This window comes from Perognathus longimembris, chromosome 2 (genome assembly GCF_023159225.1).
Source record: "Perognathus longimembris pacificus isolate PPM17 chromosome 2, ASM2315922v1, whole genome shotgun sequence".
NCBI classification, from domain to species: Eukaryota; Metazoa; Chordata; class Mammalia; order Rodentia; family Heteromyidae; genus Perognathus; species Perognathus longimembris.
Window position 1 is genome coordinate 38372935 of NC_063162.1, and position 21068 is coordinate 38394002.

Below are 21068 nucleotides of genomic sequence, written 5' to 3' on the forward strand. Positions count from 1 at the left end.
CTGAGATTGAAACTCTAGAGTCTGATTTTAAAGTCTAGACATTTAGGTACCACTCCATCTTGATTCCAACCTAACTTCTACTTGTGACAAAGGCTTTTTAGTGAGTGTGTGCCAGTACTGGGTCTTAAAAGACAGGGCCTCAAGTTCTTGTTACTCACCTTTTTGCTCACTACTGGTATTCTATCACTTGAGCCATGCTTCCAGTTCTAGCTTTTTGCTGGTTAATTGGAAGTAAAAGTCTAACAGATTTTTCCATCAGGGATGGTTTTGAGCCATGATCTTCAGATGTAACCCTCTTGAGTACTCATGAGCCATTGGTATCCAGCAAGATAAGCCAGATGTAAGCCAGATGCTGGTGGCTTTGAAATGTGTGTCAGCCTAGGAAAGAATGCCCATGAGACTCTTATATCCAATTAATTACCAGAAGACTGGAAATGGAACTGTGTCTCTAGCCTTGAGAAAAATATCTCAGGGACAGTGCCCAGGCCCTCAATTCAAGGCCCGTGACTGACAAGAAAAGGTATTTCTAAAGATCTAGTTTACTCAACTAGGGCTGTTTTTCATGTTCAGGGTAGTATTACCATGTTTGGATGTTCACGTGGTTGTTCAGTAGTACTCATGGCATTCTCATTCTTGATGAATGTGAGCTTACTAAGGTTATATGGTTATGTCACTTAAATGATAGGAATTATGAGCCTCCCATCATTTTTTCCAGCACATTCTCCACTTGTGAGGAAAATCCCGAATCTCTAGTGTGCTCTAAATACCATGTGAATAATATTTAATACTCTCCCAAATTTGAACTTGGATAATTTCCAGCCATGATTACTTGAATGGCATCTTCAATATATGCACTTGTTCTCTGCCACCAGCTCCATGTAGCACCCCTGATCTTGGCTTACTTTTCTTTTGCCAGAGTATAGACAGAACTATGTAAAAGCAGGAAATACACTACGACAAGTAGGGAAAAAAACACACCACAGTTTCATTGATTGGAAGGAGAGCTAATGTTCACCAGTCCCAACCTCCTCTGTATGTTGTGAAAGGAAAATGCTCTTCAGGCATCACACATTGCTGCGTTCTTACCCGTGCAGTAAAGTCCACAGCAGCCGCTCGGTTTAACAGCAACGTGGCCACATTGATATTCCCGTAGTGAGCAGCTATATGGAGCGGAGTGAAGCCACTCTGTGAAGAAAACATAGCCAACATTGAAGTGATTCCTGTTGCTTCCTCTTCTGACAGGTTAATAGCACAACCCCTCCCAAGTAAAAATGAGGAAGCAAAATCTGCTGAGGTCTGCATTCCATTCTCTACTAGATGTCAATTGCTTATAGGGTTTTGAATAAACCCCATACTCTTAGGCAGAGGACCAGCCAGGGAAAATACAAGGGTAGAGACTGATCAATTCTAGTAATCTAGTAGCACAACTATATAGAAACCAATGTTTTGAAAAATTAAAATAGGGATGATGAGAAAAATGTCATAGGAAGCTTGATTGTGACCATTGTTTTATTATAAATGATAGGATCATAGAAACTGGCCATGGATGCTTTTCTTGAGTCAAATTCACTTAGTTTTATATATTTAGTAAAGATTCAAATTAATCAACCAATGAATGGTTAAGTCTCAATTTTAATGACCAAAGCAATTTGGGGATTTAAGGGGAGAGGTATTACAGCAAATTTGATTTATAGAATGGGCAATTATATTCCATAAAGAATCCACAAGTTGATCTCTTTATTAGCAAATAACTATCCAATAATACATTTGTTTCTGGGTATTTTTACACCAGGGTCATTTTACTTCCTTAAAAAATGCTAAACATGCAGCAATTCACTTAATTCCCCCCAAATTGAAACCTTAGAGGAAAGAGATGCATTTCTAATTGGTTAGCAAGCTTCTTAGCCATGCTAGCTGTCTCTCTGAATCTTGTGGGCGGTGGGTCATGTTGGCACTATTCTGAACAACTCTCCTTTTGCTGACACCACAGAGGTTAAGTGTCATGCAGAACCCTAAACACTTGGTCCTGGAGGAGTAGAATGACAGGGTTGTCTGCAGCTTTAGGTACAGCTGATAAGCATCTAAAGCATCGAACTCCACCTCACACATGTCTATGGGAGTACTCTTAGGTTTCAAGAAGTCCTAAGTCTTTCAAACACCAGGTTCAGCTGCAGAAAGCCCTGGTAATCAAACTACTGTCTGCTCTGGCACATGCTCCTGAGGAGGGTGGGGTAGAAAGCAGGTATCTAGCCTACAGGAGGCAATGCAAAGAAGAGGGGAAGGAAATGAGGCAGCAGCACTAAGTAATGAGAAGTGATGATGCAGATAAAGATTATACAGATACGTGTATATATATAGATATATAATACCTCGGTTGTTCTATTCACCACCATCTAGGTTAACACATTGGGAAGCAAAGAGGAGGAAAAAATGAACGGTTAGTTCACTGTTGGTGACATGGCCTGCAGAAAGCTCATGACAGCTAAGTGATGAAGATGGAAGCTATGATGGGAGCACAACAGGCACAAAAAGAAAGCTAGACTGAACAAAGGGCTACACAGTGACCTAGTCCAATTGCCACATTTCCTTCACAAAGACTTCCAAGTAAGACACATCAAAGACAATGGGGATTTTATTTATTTTTTGGGGGTGGGGTAGGGGTAGGGGGCTGTGGCTCTTTGCTGCTGGCTTGCTTTCTCCATCTGATCTGCACGTGGTGTATTGCCTGTCATCTCAGATGCTAACGAGAGGTTTATTTAGGCACACTATCTTTAGTAGTTGGTAATTTTTCACCTGGATGTTTGAGTTGAACTCTGAAATAGATTTCTAGCATTAAAAAGAAGGAAGCTATCTGTTGTACAGGAACTGTTTTTCAAAATAGCCTCCCTTTCAGCATGTGTAGAACCATGACCACAGCATCCTCTTCCTTTTGCTGTTAAGGGAAGGAGTACCTTCCATTGGCTATCTTACTTATGCTTTTTCATTCCTTTCAATGAAGCAAACATTTTGGGCTGAGCATGCCAAGAGGGAGACCAGGCATTCTTGCCAGGTGTGTGTCTCCCTGTGGAGAGCTGCATGATCAATGGATGCCCCTCAGTTCTTACCTTTGACTCCACATCTGCGTTGTTGTCATTCTGTAGCAGCAGAGCAGCAGCTTTTGTGTCATCTTTCCGGGCAGCAATGTGAAGAGCTGGAAGACGTACTTTTCCTTTTGTGTCGTTTTCAAGCAAGAGTGAAACAACTTGATCGTGACCTTGTTGCAACGCCACTGCCAATGGGGTGAAGCCATCCTGTAAGCAAATGGATGGGTCAGGTGGGTCCTGGTCCATATTTTCTTACATTTCCATTAACAAGGTAACAGAGTAACCAACTATCACTATTTCCTTAAGGTAACTAAAACTAACATCATACTCCAATGGACATATATATGAAAAGGCTGTCATCGATCACAATAAGAAATTAGCGCTAAGTTTATGTTTTTTTATGGCAACAAGTAATAGTTTATACTAACTAGGTATCATTTAAAAAAAGAATTAATGATTTTAAAATGTAATTATATTTTAAAATTATTTTTAAATGGAAGTACTACATGAAAAGATGTGATAATTTTAGTTATACATATTACAAAGCACTACAAAAACAGTTTTAAAAACTATAGTCACAACAAACTCTCGATACATAGATACAAGATATGAATTGTTGGCATACTTACTGAAGAAAATAGAGAGCTATGTATGTAGCTCAGTGGTAGAATACATGCATACCTGGGTTCAAGCCCCAGTACCACACACAAAAAATAATTTTTTGAAAGATAAAGAAGAGGAAAAGAAAAGAAATTTGACAGATCATTTAGTCAACAGTTGTTTTCCTTTTTAAGTCCATTTAGTGGTTGTTAGGCATCTTGGCTGATTCTACAGTAAAGCTGTTGCGAACAAAGATGCAACACTGGCTTATAGGCATCTTTCGTGAATGTGGACTTATAATGTCTTTGGATATATGCCCAGAGTGGTATAACGCGGACTAAAGGAAGGTCTATTGTTCATTTTTGGAGGAACTGTTATATTGATTTCCACAGTGGTTGTACTAGTGTGTATTCCCAACAGTGTTTGAGCATTCTCCCCTGCCCCCGCCCCCAATCCCTACCAGCATCTGTTATTGTTTTCTTTATAGTTTTTTTTTTTTCCCCACAGCTGAGGACAGAACTCAAGGCCTAGTGCTCACCAGGCAGCTACTCTTCCACTGAGCTAAATCCCCACCCCTATTATTGTTTTCTTAATGATCACCATTCTGACTGGGGTGAGAAGGAATTTTACTGTTGTTTTGATTTGCATTTCCTTTAGGCTAAAGATGTTCAGCATTTCTTCATGTATTAATTTGTCATTTGTGTTTCTTCTTCTGAGAACTGTCCATTCAATTCATTTGCCCATTTATTATTGAGTGCTTCTTTTGTTATTTTTTCAAAATCCTTGTATATTGGGGAAATTAGTCCCTTATCTCTTGAACAGCTGACAAAGACTTTTTCCTCCCATTCTTTGTGTTGTCTTTTAGTTCTCTTGGTCGTTTCTTTCATGTACAGAAACTTAATTTGATGCATTCACCCATTCTTGTTCTAATTTGCTAGACTATTGGAAATAATTATTCAGGAAATAGTAATGCCTATATTTTTAAGGGTGTATGTTAGGTTTTCCTATAGTAGTTTTAAGGTTTCAGGTCTTACATTAGGATATTTGATCCAGTTGAGGTTTTATATTTCTGTAATAGAATCTGTTTTCCCAGTACCATTTGCTGAAGAGTCTGTCTTTTCTCCAGTGTAGGCTTTTGGCTTCTGTGTCATGTGATTTTATTTCTGGTGCTTCTATCCTGTACCATTGGTCTTCATGTCTGATTTTGTGTCTGTACCATGCTGTTTTTTGTCACCGTAGCTCTATCATATAATTTGAAGTCTGGTGTTGTGATACTTCCAGCATTGCTCTTTTCCCTCAGAATTGCTTTTATTTACTATTTAGATTTATGATTCCATATAAATTTTGGTATTGATTTTTTTTATTTCTACCAAGAATGACATTGGAATTTTGATGGACATTTGTAGATTGTATTTGGTCATTTTTATGATATCAATTCTGCCAGTCCAAGAACATGGGAAGTGTTTCCATCTTTTGGTGTCTTCTTTAATGTCTTTCTTCAAAGTTTATCATTTTTACTATAGAGGGGTTTCACTACCATTTGGATTATATCTAGGTATATATTTTTTGAGGTTATTGTGAATGGAATTGTTTTTCTGAATTCTTTTTCTGCTCATTGTTGGTACATATTTAGAAAAGTGACTGATTGTGTGTGTTTGTGTGTGTGTGTGTGTGTAGGCACGCGTACATGTGCACACACGTGCATGCCATTCCTGGGGCTTGAATTCAGGGCCTGAGTGCTGCCCCTGAATTTTTGTGCTCAAAGCTAGTGCTCTACCATTTGAACAATATTTCCATTTCTGGCTTTTTAGTGGTTAATTGGAGATAAGAGTCTCATGGACTTTGCTGTCCCAGCTGGCTTTGAATCATGATCCTCAGATCTCAGCCTCCTAGTAGCTAGGATAACAGGTAGAGCCACCAGTACCCACTTTTTGTATGTTGATCTTATATCCTCTTATGTTGACAGAAGTGTTTATCAGATCCAGGAGATTTTATGTGGACTGCTTAGGATCTTCTAAATATAGAATTATATTATCTGTGAGTTGGGATGATTTGATTTCTTCCTTCCCAATTCAGTTCTCTTCTTCCTGCCTTATCGTTCTGGCTAGGAACTCAAGTCCTATATTGAATAAGATGGAGGTGAGCAGATACCCTTGTCTTATTCCTGATTTTAGAAGAAATGATTACAGTTTTTCCCTGCTTGTATTGTAGTATAATGTTGTAGTATATTGTAGTATATGCTTGTCAAATATAGCCTTTTATGTTGAGAAATATTACTTCCATTCTTACTTTCCAGAGCTTTTATCATAAAGAGATGTTGACATTTGTCAGATTTTTTTCTATATAAATTAATATGATTATATAATTTTTGTTCTTGATTTCTTGTGTATGATTACTTGATATGCTTGTGTATGTGTTGTGTTATATTTCTTTTTTTTTTTTTTCAGTCATGGGGCTTGAACTCTGGGCCTGGGCACTGTCCCTGAGCTCTTCAGCTCAAGGCTAGTGCTCTACCACTCGACCCATAGCATCATTTCTTGTTTTCTGGTGTTTAATTGGAGATAAGAGTCTCACAGACTTTCTTACTGGGGCTGGCTTTGAACTGCCTTCCTCCGATCTCAGCCTCCTGAGCAGCTACGATTATAGGCATGACCCACCAGTGCCCAGCTTGTATTATATTTCTTGATTCACATATATATATATATATATATATATATATAACATTCTCGAATTCTGGAATAAAAATAACCATGTCATGGCATATGATCTTTTCTTTTTTTTTTTTACTGTGCTGTTAAATTCACTTTACATGTATTTTATTGAGAATTGGTGTCCCTGTTCATTAAAGAATTGGCCCATAATTTTCTTTTTTTGTTCTGTCTCTCTTTTGGAATGAGTATAATAATGTTCAAAGGAAAAATTTAAGGAATGTCGGTTCTAGTTTTTCCCATGTGATGTTTTGATAAAGAGGATATAATATACAATGTTCAAGTTAGGTTAAACACATCTGTATCCTCCAATATTTTGTATGGCGAAACAAAGTCCTTTCTTCTAGCTACATTTTCCCTATCTATAGTTACCTTACTGTGCAACATAACTCCAATTGTTCTTTCTTCAGATATTAACCAGTAGTTATTTAACTAGTTTTGAGAGGATTATAAAAACAATACTCATATGAAAAAAATTCCCAATAGTTCTGAAGGATATACAGTGAAAAAGTAGGCTTCCCTCCTAATTCTTAAAGCCAATAACCACTATATGCTACAAATATTTTTCTTTCATCAGTACAGAGAATATTGCCTCATTCATTCCCCCAGGCCCTGGGGATTGAATTCAGACTCTCAAGCATACTAACTAGGTAAGTGCTCTATCACGTTAGCAAAACCTCAGTCTTTTGTTTTTGACAAGGTCTAAGTAACATTCGTCTGGGCCGCCTATGAGCTTGCGATCATCTTGTCTGTGGTTCCCAAGTAGTTGGGATTACAATTATGTATCCCTGCACTCAGCTAGTCTTTCAATAATGCTATACAGTATTCTATTGTAGAAGCATATCAACAATTATTAAACAGGTTCCTCCCTTTGATTCATACTTAGTCTCTGATCAGTTTTTAAACATGATTGCTAATTGCATATAAGTCTCATCTAGTGTGTGTTGTAATATAAAATCTTAGTAGTTGGCGGGCATGTAAATATTTTTGATAGTTACCACCAAATATCCAGCAAAATGTAACTGATTAGCAATTTCACCAACACAGTAGGAGAAATTTGGTTTCTTCTCCCCATCATTTTTTCCCTCATCTAATGGACAAAGACTGGGCCTTCTTTTTTTTTTTTTTTTTGCCAGTCCTGGGCCTTGGACTCAGGGCCTGAGCACTGTCCCTGGCTTCTTTTTGTTCAAGGCTAGCACTCTGCCACTTGAGCCACAGCTCCACTTCTGGCCATTTTCTGTATATGTGGTGCTGAGGAATTGACCCAGGGCTTCATGTATACGAGGCAAGCACTCTTGCCACTAGGCCATATCCCCAGCAAGGGCCTTCTTCTTTATATGATTAATGAGTTCACATTTCTTTGAATGTGATTGAGGGCGTGCAAGTATTTTTTAATTTATGAACTGTATCTTCAAGGATTTGCCTGGGAAGGCAGAATCTCAAATTGTGGAGGATGCCATATACAATTCTATGGTCATCTTTCCTGTGCCATATGGACATGGCATCTGCATCTGAGTAAGAGCAATGGCTTTATAATAAGATAACCCTGCAGTTAATGGATTTTGCTGTTGTATCAAAAATGAATACCAAAATGTTGGTCCTTTACTATTAGAACTAGATTTCTGGCAATGCACATAATATATAAGCACTGTCTTCATCCTATTTAGTTAAAAAATTACCAATGATAGTAGCAATGACTTTATTTTCTATTTTAAGTAATATTTCTAGTCAAGTTCTCTGAGCCCTTTTCTCTAATACCATTTTATTTGGTATTTAAAGTATATAATTTGTATCTAGTATGACTTAAATCTAATTAGTTAACTTTACAATATGTAAATCCAATCATCATAATTAAACTAACTTCAATTTCAAGCAAACCAGATTTACAATTAATGTTCTATTGAAAAAATATTTCGAAACAATGGTTGCTTTTGAGGCAAAATTATTAAAGGGCAGAAATAGTCATCTCAAGCAAATATTAGAAACTAAAATTACAGCTCAATTATAGGGTAGAACCAGGCATTTAAGATCAGAAAGGGTATCTTTAATGGGATAAAATTAAAGATTAAAAATAGAGCTTGTAATGTATTTCATAAAACTCATGAACCCACATGTTAATATATAACCACAACTGAAAACCTAGTGGGATAAATTGTTAAATCCAAGTTGAATATTTATGAAATTTCCAGTAAACAAAAGCTTTATTAACATGAAAATGTCACAGTAGAAGACACTCAAGCACCTTACCTCTGTAGCCAGACTCTGGCTGGCACCATTGTCGAGGAGAAACTTGACCACTTCCAGGTGGTTTTCCTGGGCTGCCATATACAATGGTGTGAACCCATTCTGCAAAACAAGAAAGAAATGTTGGGTGGCAGTTTATTAAGGCCAGTTTATGTTTCCATCATACTGCAGACACACATTCTAGCCAGTGAATAACTGCTGGCTGCACTGAGAACCAAAGACTACATGATGCAGGAAGAAGCCCAGAGCAAGGACCTGACGCTGCAGCAGAAGCTGGTCTCACAGACCTCCGATTTCTGGAAAACTATTCTTTTTCTCCCCCCTGCACTAGTACTAGGGTGTAATGTAGGGTTTAGACACTAACCTTTAGCTTTTATACTCAAGGCTGGTGTTCTACCACTTGAGCTGCACCTCTACTTTTGGCATTTTGCTTGTTAACTGAAGATAATAGTATCACAGACTTTCTTGCCTGGGCTGGCTTTGAACTGCAATCCTCAGGTCTCAGCCTCCAGAGTAGCTAGGATTACAGATGAGAGCTACTGGGGCTCAAGTGGAGTGTTATTCTTGAGAAGCTCAACAAGCCATTCCATATTTCCATCCCTACAAGTACTGCCGTAATTCTTTTCTATGAAATGGCACTTTGGTCAGATTTCAGAAAGATTCTTCCTTGCTTAAAGGAAAAAAGTACACTGCTTCTTTTTATATTAATCTCCTAACTTTTGGAAATTTCCAAAACCATACTGGTGAGAAAGGAGCCCATGTGTACCCAATTTACATTTTTATTTCTGTAGCAACAATAGATGCAATTCTCACAGGGCCAAGCAGCTTCTGAAGCAGTGAGTGTGCTATTTGAAGTCTGACTTTATCTAATATCTTCAGTGCCTTCTGCTCTGAATGCTTACAAAGTACTATTATAAGCATGTAAATCTGCAGACATAATTTTGTAGATAGCTCGGAGCCATGCTGCATAATCTCTGTCAAAACAAAACAAAAGTTTAAAAAAATCCCCCTGTGATTTCATTTAAGGTCATAAATGTCATTATTTGAAACATTTCCTACTTTTCTTATGTTTTCTTATGGCTGGCCTTTGTACATCATAAAGTAAGGTGCAGGGGCAGTACATTTTTTCATTGGTTCATATAAGATACTCAATTTTGAGAAAGCCAGTTAGATTAGAGGGGTAATAGGAGGTGTTAGCTCAGAGAGGCTCCACTTGGATCTGAATCCTGGCTTTGGTAGGCTTGAACTTTTTTTTCAATAAGAAATATATAGAAAGATCAAAAGAGAAAAAACACAAAGCTCGTCATAAAGAGATTTTATATAAAAATGTATTTATAATGTTTTCTTCACTAATATACTATTAGGAACAAAATTCGTCTCTTGATAAATAGTTGGTTCTTTATATTACAGAAGAAAGGAGAAGAGAGGGAAGAATGTCCTTTGACTTAGTAGTTTGAAATTTTCAATAGCAAATGTCAGTAATCACTATATAGTTTATATAATACAAACTAGTCTAGACTTCATAATAGAAGCCCTTACAATTACAATTTAATTAACCAACCTAATTTCTTTCTCAAGGCTTGGAAATTTATTATTGGGATGTCATTTAGAATGGCATTATTGCATGTTATTTTTTCTTTTCTTTTCTTGTGCCGGTGCTGGGGCTTGAACTCAGATCCTCTAGCTCTTGCTCAGCTTTTCCCTTCCAGGCAAGCATTCTACAATTTGGGGGTCACACCTCCACTTTCAGATTTTAGCTGGTTCGTTGGAGTTAGGAGCCTGTTGGATTGAGGATCTTCAGATCTCAACTGCTTGAGTAGCTAGGATTACAGGTATAAGTCCCTGGCACCCACTGATTGATATTCTTTGTAAATGTTCCTACTGCAGAGTTGCTACAAGGAATTGTCATGGAAAATCCATTCTGGATTGGGTATGGACACCTTATTACTTGTTCTAGCCACTGAGTGAAGCAGTGAGAAGTCATGAGGCCCAGTGTCCAGATGAAGAGGAAATGTATGCTCTGCTTGTCATCTTAAAAACTATTGGAAATCTAACATAAGCAGATTGAAATCTAGGTGCACGGGAGGGTGGGAAAGTGAGACCCTATCATAAAAATGACAAACAAAAACCAGGGCTGGAGACAAAAACCAGGGCTCAGTGGTACAATACCAGTTTAGCAAGTGTGAGAGACACTGAGCTCAAACCTGAATACCATAAAAAAAAAAAAGATGGGACAGAGGAGAAGAAAGGAAGAAGAGGAAAAAGAGGAAGAGGAGGAGGAGTGGGGGAAGGAGAAGGAGAAGGAAGAGGAGGAGGTCAGAGTAAAAAATGTAAGAAAGCATGAGAATCTTGAAAGATAAAGTAGAACTTGAAATACCAAGTTTATACAATTTAACAAAATGTAGGTTATAACTGCAATCAGGTGTGAGTTTTCAGAATAAACAAATACTAAAAGAAGTATGATTTTTGTGGAGAAAGTAATTTTTCCAACAGAATTCTGTGACATCTTCACATCCTTCACTTGCCTTTTTATTTTCCTAGCATAAAAAACTGTCTTTGCAAGGAAGTAGTACTTGAGGACCCCAAATCTCCCTTATTATTTTTTCCTCATTTAATCTCTTGATTTTCAAGTTGGTGTCATATTAAGTATTTCTCAGGAGATCACCTTAATTCTTTACTTGTGTCTGGTCTAACCATGCTAGGATAGCACATAATCTGAGCTTAGCTATTCTCCCAGTACCCAAATCCCGTGTCTTTGAAAATCAATTTGTTCAATATTCCACTCCATGGTTGGAAGCACTAACAAATTATGGTATCAGCATTTAACTGCTGGAAGAAATGTTTACATGTAGATAAGTATTTTCTCTTGTTACTTTTTGCTGCTCTTTTTGTTTATTTTGAGACAGGGTCATACCATAAAGCTCAGACTGGCCTCAAATTTGTGATCTTCTTGCCTCAATCTACAGATTATTGGGATTACACTGATGCACCACAGTGCCTGACTTAGAGACAAGTTTGTTTGTTTGTTTGTTTGTTGCCAGTCCTGAGACTTGAATGTAGCACCTAGGTACTGTCCCTGAACTGCTTTTTTGCTCAAGACTAGTGCTCTACCACTTTGAGTCACAGTACCACTTCTGTCCTTTTCTGTTTATGTGGTACTGAGGAATTGAACCCAGGGATTCATGGATGCTAGGCAAGCACTCTACCACTAGGCCACATTCCCATCCCAGAGACAAGGTTGAAATGTGGCCAAATCCACAGTAGATGCTCAATTATGATTGTGCTGTTCCTCTACAACAATGATCCTCTGAGAAAGTCTGTTGTGAATTAAGTAAGAAATACTTGAATAATGACAACCATAGTCTTAAAACAAAATGAAACTAATTCTTTCAGACTCACAGTCAAAAATGATAATGTATTAGTTCCTTTTTAGATGGTCATGCAAGACTGTGACAATTATAGGAGGACCCATATTCAGCACAAATAATCTAAGCATTTTAAAGATTAAGGGGTTTGAGATTTTTCCTGTGTGTGTGCATGTTTTGTTTGTTTGAAAAAGTTTCAGGGGCTGGGAATATGGCCTAGTGGTAGAGTGCTTGCCTCATATACATGAAGCCATGGGTTCGATTCCTCAGCACCACATATAAAGGAAAAGCCAGAAGTGGCACTGTGGCTCAAGTGGTAGAGTGCTAGCCTTGAGCAAAAAGAAGCCAGGGACGGTGCTCGGGCCTTGAGTTTAAGCCCCAGGACTGGCAAAAAAAAAAAAAAAAAAAAAAATTCAGAGAACAGGAAGGATACTTCAGATAATAAAGAGGAATTAATAAGTTTTTTTTTAAATCCCCATTTTTCAGGCAGATAAGGGCACTGTTGTGTTCTGAAAATCTAAGAGCATTTTCTTATTTATAGGCACCTGTATTTCCTTCCTAAGTTAATAAGCATGGAGACTGGATATAGGCTAACATTGTAAGGTAGATTTTCCTTTTTTTACATCCTCTCAATATTGGTGTATGACCATCAGTCACAGAGTTTTAAAGGTGATCACTGTTAGGAAAAAACAAGTCTACGTTGAGTGGGGCACTGATGCCTCATGCCTGTAATCCTGGAGGTTGAGATCTGAGGATTGCAGTTCAAAGTTAGTCTGGCCAAGAAAGTCCATAAGGTTCTTACCTCTAATTAACCAGTAAAAAAGCTGGAAATAGAACTGTGGCTCAAGTAGTAGAGCAACTAAAAAAAATAATCTCAGGGACAGTACCCAGGCTGTGAGTTCATGACCCAGGGGAAAAAAATTTACATGTCACACACACACACATATACACATACACGCGCACACACACACACACACACACACACACACACTCTATAAATGAGAACACACATGTAAATAGCTGCAGATTTACCTGGGACTGCGCATTGACATTAGCTCCATTTGTAACCAAGACCTTGACCACCTCTGCTTGCCCAGCCAATGATGCGATGTGTAACGCGGTGTTGCCTTTCTATAAAAATGAAAAGGGAAACACACAGATCAATGTACTCACCCTTCCAACTCCTCCATGTTTAAAGGTCCCCAAAGAGAAGGAGATTCACAAGTATGTTCTGAGGGCTGAGTCCCCAGAGGATTTGACATTGAATTTGTGACACTGACCTTTGTGGCAGCATCCACATTGGCTTCTCTCTGTAGCAGCTCAGAAACCACTTCCACGTGACCTTCTTTGGAAGCAAGATGGAGCGCGTTCAACCCATTCTGATGAAAAGCAAAGGGAAAACTTTACTCATCAGGTTGAAAATAGAGCACGAAGCAGTCTTCCAGGAACTGGGAGAGGTAACATCCCACTGGTGATTATTTGCATTGTGCTCTATATGCATTTGAATTAGCAATAAGTGTATTTGAACACTAGATGGGAGGTTCCATTGGAATTATTTCCAAAATTTTAGAAGTTGTGAAAAAGCATGTCTGCTTGTATTTCTGAATATTCCTCCAGCAAAGCAGAGAATAATTTAACAGCGCCAGCCTGGTATAAGTTCATAGCAAAACTGTTGACAAAAGGAGACAATCTTGCTCATATTTAATAAAAGCTTAAAGTAGTTGAAATTCTGATTTTTATAATTTTAAGGAAACAATAAATAAACACAACAATAACCCAAACTGACCTGATTGCAAATATTAATGTCTACTCCATTTTTTATGTAGTCAAGGGCTTTCTCAAGGTGTCCTGCTCGCGCTGCTCTTAAGTAACTTGCATTGGCATCAGACTAAAAAGGAAAAGGAAAAACAAAATATTCTGGTGAAAAAATGAAATGGATATGCTTTTTAGAGCAAACTCAGTAGTCAAAGCTGGAATCAAAATAGTAGGATTACTTTACATCTAATGTAAAAACACTTATGAAAATTCTTGACATCACCAAGAAAATTCTTTAAGTTACTTTCATATGCACAAGTTTACCACTTTTGTGATATCGTAACTCATTTTGAATTGGAGAGAAAATCTCCAATAATATGTAGGTACCCTAAAAATGTGCAATATTCACTGAATAAAGAAAAAAATCCTAAAACATCTTGATAATTACATAATGATGATCCTACTAGTCTCTTGTATTAGAAACTAAGCATTGATTCTATTTTTCTGTACCTATAAGAGAAAATATTTTATTTTTTCAATTGGTAGCTTGACAAAGCTATTAACACATTTTGTTATACTATTTAAAAGGAATTTTGCAGATGATGACTTTCTGTTGGATTTTATATCAGGACATAGTTCTTCATCCAAACATGGATTAAACTTTAAAAGCATATAGCAAAGTGATTTGAAATGTAATATGTACTTTTTGTATATTATCAAGTTAGTTAAAGCCACATGCTGGAGAAGACTACTGAAACCAGTGTATAAAATTTGAAGACAACAGGATGGCTAATTCATTCGTTGAAAGCTTGCAACTCTGAATCACTGTTAATCTCTATCATTTAGAATTGCACAGTTAAAGCTACTGACTACTAAAATTTTAAATAGAAGATAAGTGAGAAGAAAGACACTGAGGCTGGGCCTGCAAAATTTGTAAAGGAGGCTTGCTCAATCCAGAGTAATACAAAAGCAGGTTTTCCTGAAAGAATAGCCAAACAAATCTTGTCACCAGTGATAAATTCACTCACTCAGGAATGGCTTCCAAGAAGCAAGTGTCTTTTTCAGCCATGTAGTCACTGTTTTCTTTAAGGCCCCCGTTCAAATGCCAGCTCATCTTTGAAGCCTGCCCAAACCCCCAGTAGAGTTTTAATTGCTCACTGCTTCCAATACATTTATTTCAGTAAACTCTCAGTTTTCTTTTCTTTTTCTTTCTTTCTTTTTTTCTTTAAGCTGGTCCTGGGGCTTGACTCAGGGCCTGGGAGCTGTCCCTGAACATTTTTGTGTCAAGGCTAGTGCTCTACCACTTAGCCACAGAGCCACTTCTGGCTTTTCTGAGTAGTTTACTGGAGATAAGAGTCTTACTGGGACTTTGCTGCCCCAGCTAGCTTCTAACCTCAATCCTCAGATCTCAGCCTTCAGAGTTGAAAGGATGGCACTCAGTTCTGAACTCTTTTGGTTTTCATCACACAGAAGCATCGTATCTTTCTTCCACTCTAAATTGTAAGCCCACAGAACAAGAACAAGCAGAGGCAGATTATGAAAGCTACCAAGACCGGTCTTTTAAGAACACTGATTCATCCCTGGAAATGTAGTTGAGATGAAATAAATTTCACCCCTATGAAGGGTCTTCGGTTCTAGTGTGTGTGTGTGTGGGGGGGGGGGAATAGGAGAGAGTCAATAATAGCTGACTTGCTCAGGACTTCAGAAAAAAAAAGTCACTGCCTCCAGTGTCTCCTCAACTCTTCCCCTTTGAGCAGAAAGCTTCTTTGAATACTGCTTCCTCTATTTCAAGGTTTCTTAATTTGGGCACTAGTGGCATTTGGATCAGAATAGTTTTTTGTTGTGGGCTGTACTATTCATTATGCAATACACACCAGCTTCCATGACCTCTACCAATCAGGTGCCAGTCATATTCCCTAGCTGGGATACTAAAAATGTCTCCAGATTGCAAAATGCCCCCTGAAGGGATGTCTCTCTCCAGATGGAAACTACTTTAAAATAAACAAACTACCAGACCAGTAGTTTAAGGAGGCTTAAAATCTTTGGCTTTCCTGGGCCACCATGTGTCTTGAACTTGTGCTGGGCAGTGACCCTAGGTATGAAACTCATCTTTTTGTTTCTCTTGAAACTAGACATAACCTTGACAGGTAGCAGTTGCTACGGTATGTTTTATAAATGATTGACTCAAAAATAAGTATATTGGATGGAAATAACTAGTAATCAAATTCTTGTCTGGAACAATGTAAGAAGCTTTTTAACAGCATCAACCACCAGTAGCTGAAATAGCAGTTATTAATATTGAGAATCTGCTAACACACACACAGACACACACACACACACGTACCAGCTACAATTAAGTCATAGTCAAGAATATGGGAATAGATATTACCAAAACAGGGGCCAGTTGTGGTAGTACATGTGTATAATGTCAACTGCTTGGGAATTAGAAGCAGCAGAAGGATCATCAGTAAAGAACATCCTGGACAAAAGTTAGTGAGACCTTACAGTAAAGAAAAAAAAGTCAGACTTGGTGGTTCATGTGTAGGGTTCTAGCTACTGGGGAAGTAAAGGCAGGATGTCAGTGACTGGTTTGGTGCAAAGACCCAATCTGAAACACAAGATAAAAGTAAAAGGGCCGGGGACATGCTTCAAGTTGCCTAGCAACCAACTTCTATTCTCAGTATTGACAAAATAATTCAAAATAAAATTGGGATTTGAGCTAAATATGTCAAAGGTTTAATAAGTTCAGAAAAATAAAGAAAATTGCAAAAGATAAAGACTCAAATCACACAAAAGACCTATCATTTCAAGTTAAAATTGTAGTTTTTAAGGAGGTCTACTATTTGGTAACATAGCCTGATGTTTACAAGTTCAGCTAGAATTAAATTAGCTATGCAAGGGTGGCTCATTGTACCATAAAATATCATCATCTCTGTGCCTGCTCGGTGACTTATCGGCAAATTTGCCCAGAAGGGCTCTGACACTGCTCTGCTCTGGGAACAAATGACATCAGTCTGCCTGGATATTTCAGCTGCCAGAGAAAACAACTGTGTGTGAAGCAGCCCAAATCCTGATTTTCAGTACATAAAAACAGAAGCTAAAAAGATGGGATAATTCAAGTGGGAACAATAGGCCTTGGAATTGATCTATACACAATTTCCTCAGAATTTTCTTATTTAAACTTCTAAAGCAAAATTAATAGAAGCAGTATAAGACAACACTTCTAATTCAGTAGCTCTCTCTATATTTATTTAAGGTGAGGATTATTTTAAGAGTAGTAGAAGTTATGAATAATTTGTTTCTTTTCTTTTAGAACTGGAGCTTAAACTCAGTGTCTTATGCTCTCACTTGTCTTTTGTACTCAAGGCTAGCTTCTACCATTTTAGCCATACCTCCACTTCTGGCTTTTTGCTAGTTACTTAATCAGCATCTAACAGGCTTTTCTGGCCCGGTTGGCTTTGAACCTGTATCCTCAGTCTCCCGAGAGGATTACAGATGTGAACCACCAGCATCTGGCTCTGAATTTTCTTCTTTCAACCATTTCACACATGATTCCCCCTCCTTATCCCAGGGTTATGCATTTGCGGATTCAACCAAGATGGCAACAAAAATACTTTTAAAACAATGTAGGTACTGAACGTGTCCAGAGGTGTTTTTTTTTTTTTTTTTGGTCTGCCATTATTTCTTAAACTACACATGATAGTAATTGTATACAATGAATTTACATTGCTTTAAAGTATTCCAGAGAAGATTTCAAATTTATTGGAGAATATGTAGATTATATACAAATACTACATCATTTCATATAAGAGGTTTTGATGTCTGTGGGAGATTGAAGGCGGATGGTGCTGGTGGTCCTGAAAACAATTCCCTACAGATACCAGGAAAGAAGTATATATGCATGTGCACAGTGTAGCTACATTTACATATGTACTTTTCACACCATTTCACATAGCACAAAAGTGCTAAGCCTGCTCTTGGTTTGTAATTAATCACTTTTCTCTGAATGATTAAGAAAAATTCTGGTGAATATCATCACTGTAACTATTTTCACCTAATCATATTGGTCGTGAATAAATGTCTAATTAACTGCCTCAGAATATCAACAGGCACAAGAAGGGACACCTTTCTCAGCCCTGTTGTACACCAACCTATTCTCCATCCCAAAGCAATAAGCAACCATCCTTAATATACTTAGAAGAATAAGGAGGAAAAGGGGGAGGGAAGAGAAAAGGAAAAAGAGACAAATGAAGATGGCTCTGTAGAATATGTACAACTTAACTTACAGAAGTTAATCTGAAAATATTGCAAGTTGAAAATGCATCTGATGTAAATCATATACAACACCTTGGTTTAGCAGCAGGAACAGTGGAGTGTCAATTGTTCAACTTTGTGGTCAGGAAACTTTCTGGGACTGCCAGCATCCTAGAGGAGTATAATACTGCACAGTACTAGTTGGGAAAAGGACCCACATTCAACACTGCAACCATGGTTTGTCTAAATACAGATGGATTGGCAAACCAATTGGTAGGTCTGTTTTTGATCACTGGCATTCCATCAAAACAATCTCCCTCTGGAAAATTGCTCTAGATACAGTACATCTAAAGATGACTACTGAATTACTATAGAAGGAAATCAAGTATAGAGTTGAGCCTCCCACATGGAGAGTTACATGAAGGAGAATATTGCATAAGGAGCTAGTGGGTACCAAGGCAGATAGAGACAGGCTGGTTAGCATTGTTTTTCTCTTTTGACTAAATCTGATGAAAGAATTTGGAAAATGAAATTTTCTTTTTTCACCTTTTTAATCTGTTTACTTTTCCATTTTACTAGACAGGAAAGTGGTATGAATCATGCATGTTTTCAAGGAAATAGCTTTAAGGATAAAGTCAAGAGTTATAAATGAATCTAGCAACTCAAGACTTTGACTGTAATGCATTATTTCATTCAACAGAACACTGGTTAGAAAGAATAGGTACTTTCTGAATGCCAGTCTTTATAATATCTAAAGCTTCTCGCCTGTGACTATATGTTAGAAAACATTAAAAGTGCTTAGATTAACTTAGCTATGATATAATACAATATACATTATATAAGCCTTTTAGTCAATACTTATAATACTTCTATGATTCAGTGTAGTGGATTAAATTGTGTGTCTCAAAATCCATTGGGACCTCAAAATATGACCTCCTTGGTAAGTAGGATCCTTATAGACATATTAGTTATCATTCTTAATTAGAATAGGCCCTTAATCCAATTATTGGTGAACACACACACACACACACACACACACACACACACACACACACACACACAGGAAAGAGGGGAGGGAGGAAGAATGTCATGTGAGGACAGAATCACAGACTAGAATGATTCTGCCACTGACAAGGGCAAGGACAAGGAAAGCAGCTCCTCTAACAGTTCTGAGGAAAATGTGATTCTGTTGACACCTTGATTTTGGCCTTATAGCCCTGTAGGAGAATAAATTCATGTTCTTTTAAGCTCTTCAGTTTATATAGTATCTTATTGTGTGTATTCTGGCAAACTATCACAAGTAGGTGCTATTACAGGATCCATTTTTACAGATTATTACAGATGAGGAAATCATATGTAGAGCGTGACTTTTCCAGGACAGTGAAAAATGAACTTTTTTGAATTTTGGACTAGAATTCTTTCCTACTTCTGATAAACTTGGATTTTGATTGCTTTTCTCGAGATGCTTACAGTGTTTATTCTATTCTGCTTAGATGTTTGTCAATCTACTGGGCTTTATTTATTTATTTTTATTTTTTGCCAGTCCTCGGGCTTGAACTCTGGGCCTGGGCACTGTCCCTGAGCTTCTTTTCCTCTACTTGAGCCACAGCGCCACTTCAGTCCTTTTCTGTTTATGTGATACTGAAGAATTGAAACCAGGGCTTCAGGCATGCTAGGCAAGCATTCTACAACTAAGCCACTTTCCCAGCTGAGGTTTTTTTTTTTTTTTTAAATAGTACCAAGCAGTAATATTTGGTGAGTAAGGCAACACTAAGTGTGAAGTTATTCTCTGTCTCCATATGCTAAAAGAGAAATGTGGATTTATCACAAACATTCCTGAAATCTCTAAATGATTTCAGATACAAATTAGTTTTGAAATCAATGGAGCAACTCTGGACATTTCCTCAAATATTCAAGACTGATGTTTACTTGGAATAAGATAACCTGCAACAGAAACAGGTCAAATGACTTGAGAATCACACTATCAAATGTTTACAGCTTCAGAGTGAGACGTGGCAGGCGGTTTAGGGTCCATGCATGAGCTGAATCCTCGCTTATTCTCTGGGACACACCATCTGCATAGTACCCAGATATTTTAGAGCAAAATATTGTGTGCTGATATTTTATAGTTATCTTGAGCAGTGAGCTAATTTCCCACCAATTTCAAAAGAATGTGACCAATTGCACAATCGAAAACAACTGTGACATTCATGCTCCAATCTGTTGCCTGTCAATAAAAACTCTAAGACCTTTGAAACAATGGCATTTCTCTTTTAAACTCTTTTATGTTCATAGTAACCAGCCTTTTTTTTTTTTAAAGGTATCTGTTCAGGTGGGATATGTACATGCTAAAGGGGATTTTTGTGTGTGTATTATACATGCTAAATACTTTAAAAATGAAACAAAACTTGGAATAATTATAGGTACGTTAACTTCTATAAACCAGCATTTTTACTATTCATAAAGTCAGAAGACTCGGATGACAAGATAATTTAACAAGGAAGAAAAATGCTTCTAAGGGCGATCTGTATTTGTGATCATCATTACTAAAGCCAACAGAAATAAAGGAGCTCTACCACACACGTCTCCCAGCCCTATTGCTACAAGGCTGCGTTTGTTTGCTAGGATTCGGGTAGAAGCAACCTCTGTCCATCTCTGAAATGAGGTCACCACCCTCTAACACATGTGGAGGCACAGTTAGCATCTTTGCACTGGAACTTTAGCCAGAAAGCCCCCTGTGGCAGCACACTCCCAACCTGCTGCATTCTCTGTGCCGTGGCCCCTCTCATCTTAAAAGGGAAAATAGTCCCATATTTCTCCTTAAACAGAGAAGAGGTGGGCACCAGCTAAAACACACAGGGCGGACAGGTTTGTATTCGCATCAAGGCAGTGTTTTCAAGACATTTGCCATGCTGGGTGCTGATCAACCTCACTGTCATCACATGAGTTGACTGCAACCAGGCTTATATCAAAAGGAGACAGAGAGAGTCATCTCTCCGACACAACACAGACCTTCCCCACCATAAGCATTCTCCTAGACTGATCTGAACTAAAAAAAA

At 37.8% G+C, this 21068-nt stretch overlaps 1 protein-coding gene across 6 annotated transcripts in view; it reads right to left on the reverse strand.

The window, feature by feature from the left end:
• Positions 1 to 21068, reverse strand: part of Ank3 (ankyrin 3) — a 526258-nt gene that overhangs the window by 172375 nt on the left and 332815 nt on the right. For all 6 annotated transcript variants that reach the window (XM_048338833.1, XM_048338830.1, XM_048338829.1 and 3 more), the window contains 6 exons: positions 13787 to 13888; positions 13281 to 13379; positions 13033 to 13131; positions 8639 to 8737; positions 3105 to 3290; positions 1087 to 1185 (listed from right to left, as the gene is read on the reverse strand). In XM_048338833.1, the coding sequence (XP_048194790.1) occupies positions 1087 to 1185; positions 3105 to 3290; positions 8639 to 8737; positions 13033 to 13131; positions 13281 to 13379; positions 13787 to 13888 (684 nt within the window). The remainder of the gene's footprint in view (positions 1 to 1086; positions 1186 to 3104; positions 3291 to 8638; positions 8738 to 13032; positions 13132 to 13280; positions 13380 to 13786; positions 13889 to 21068) is intronic.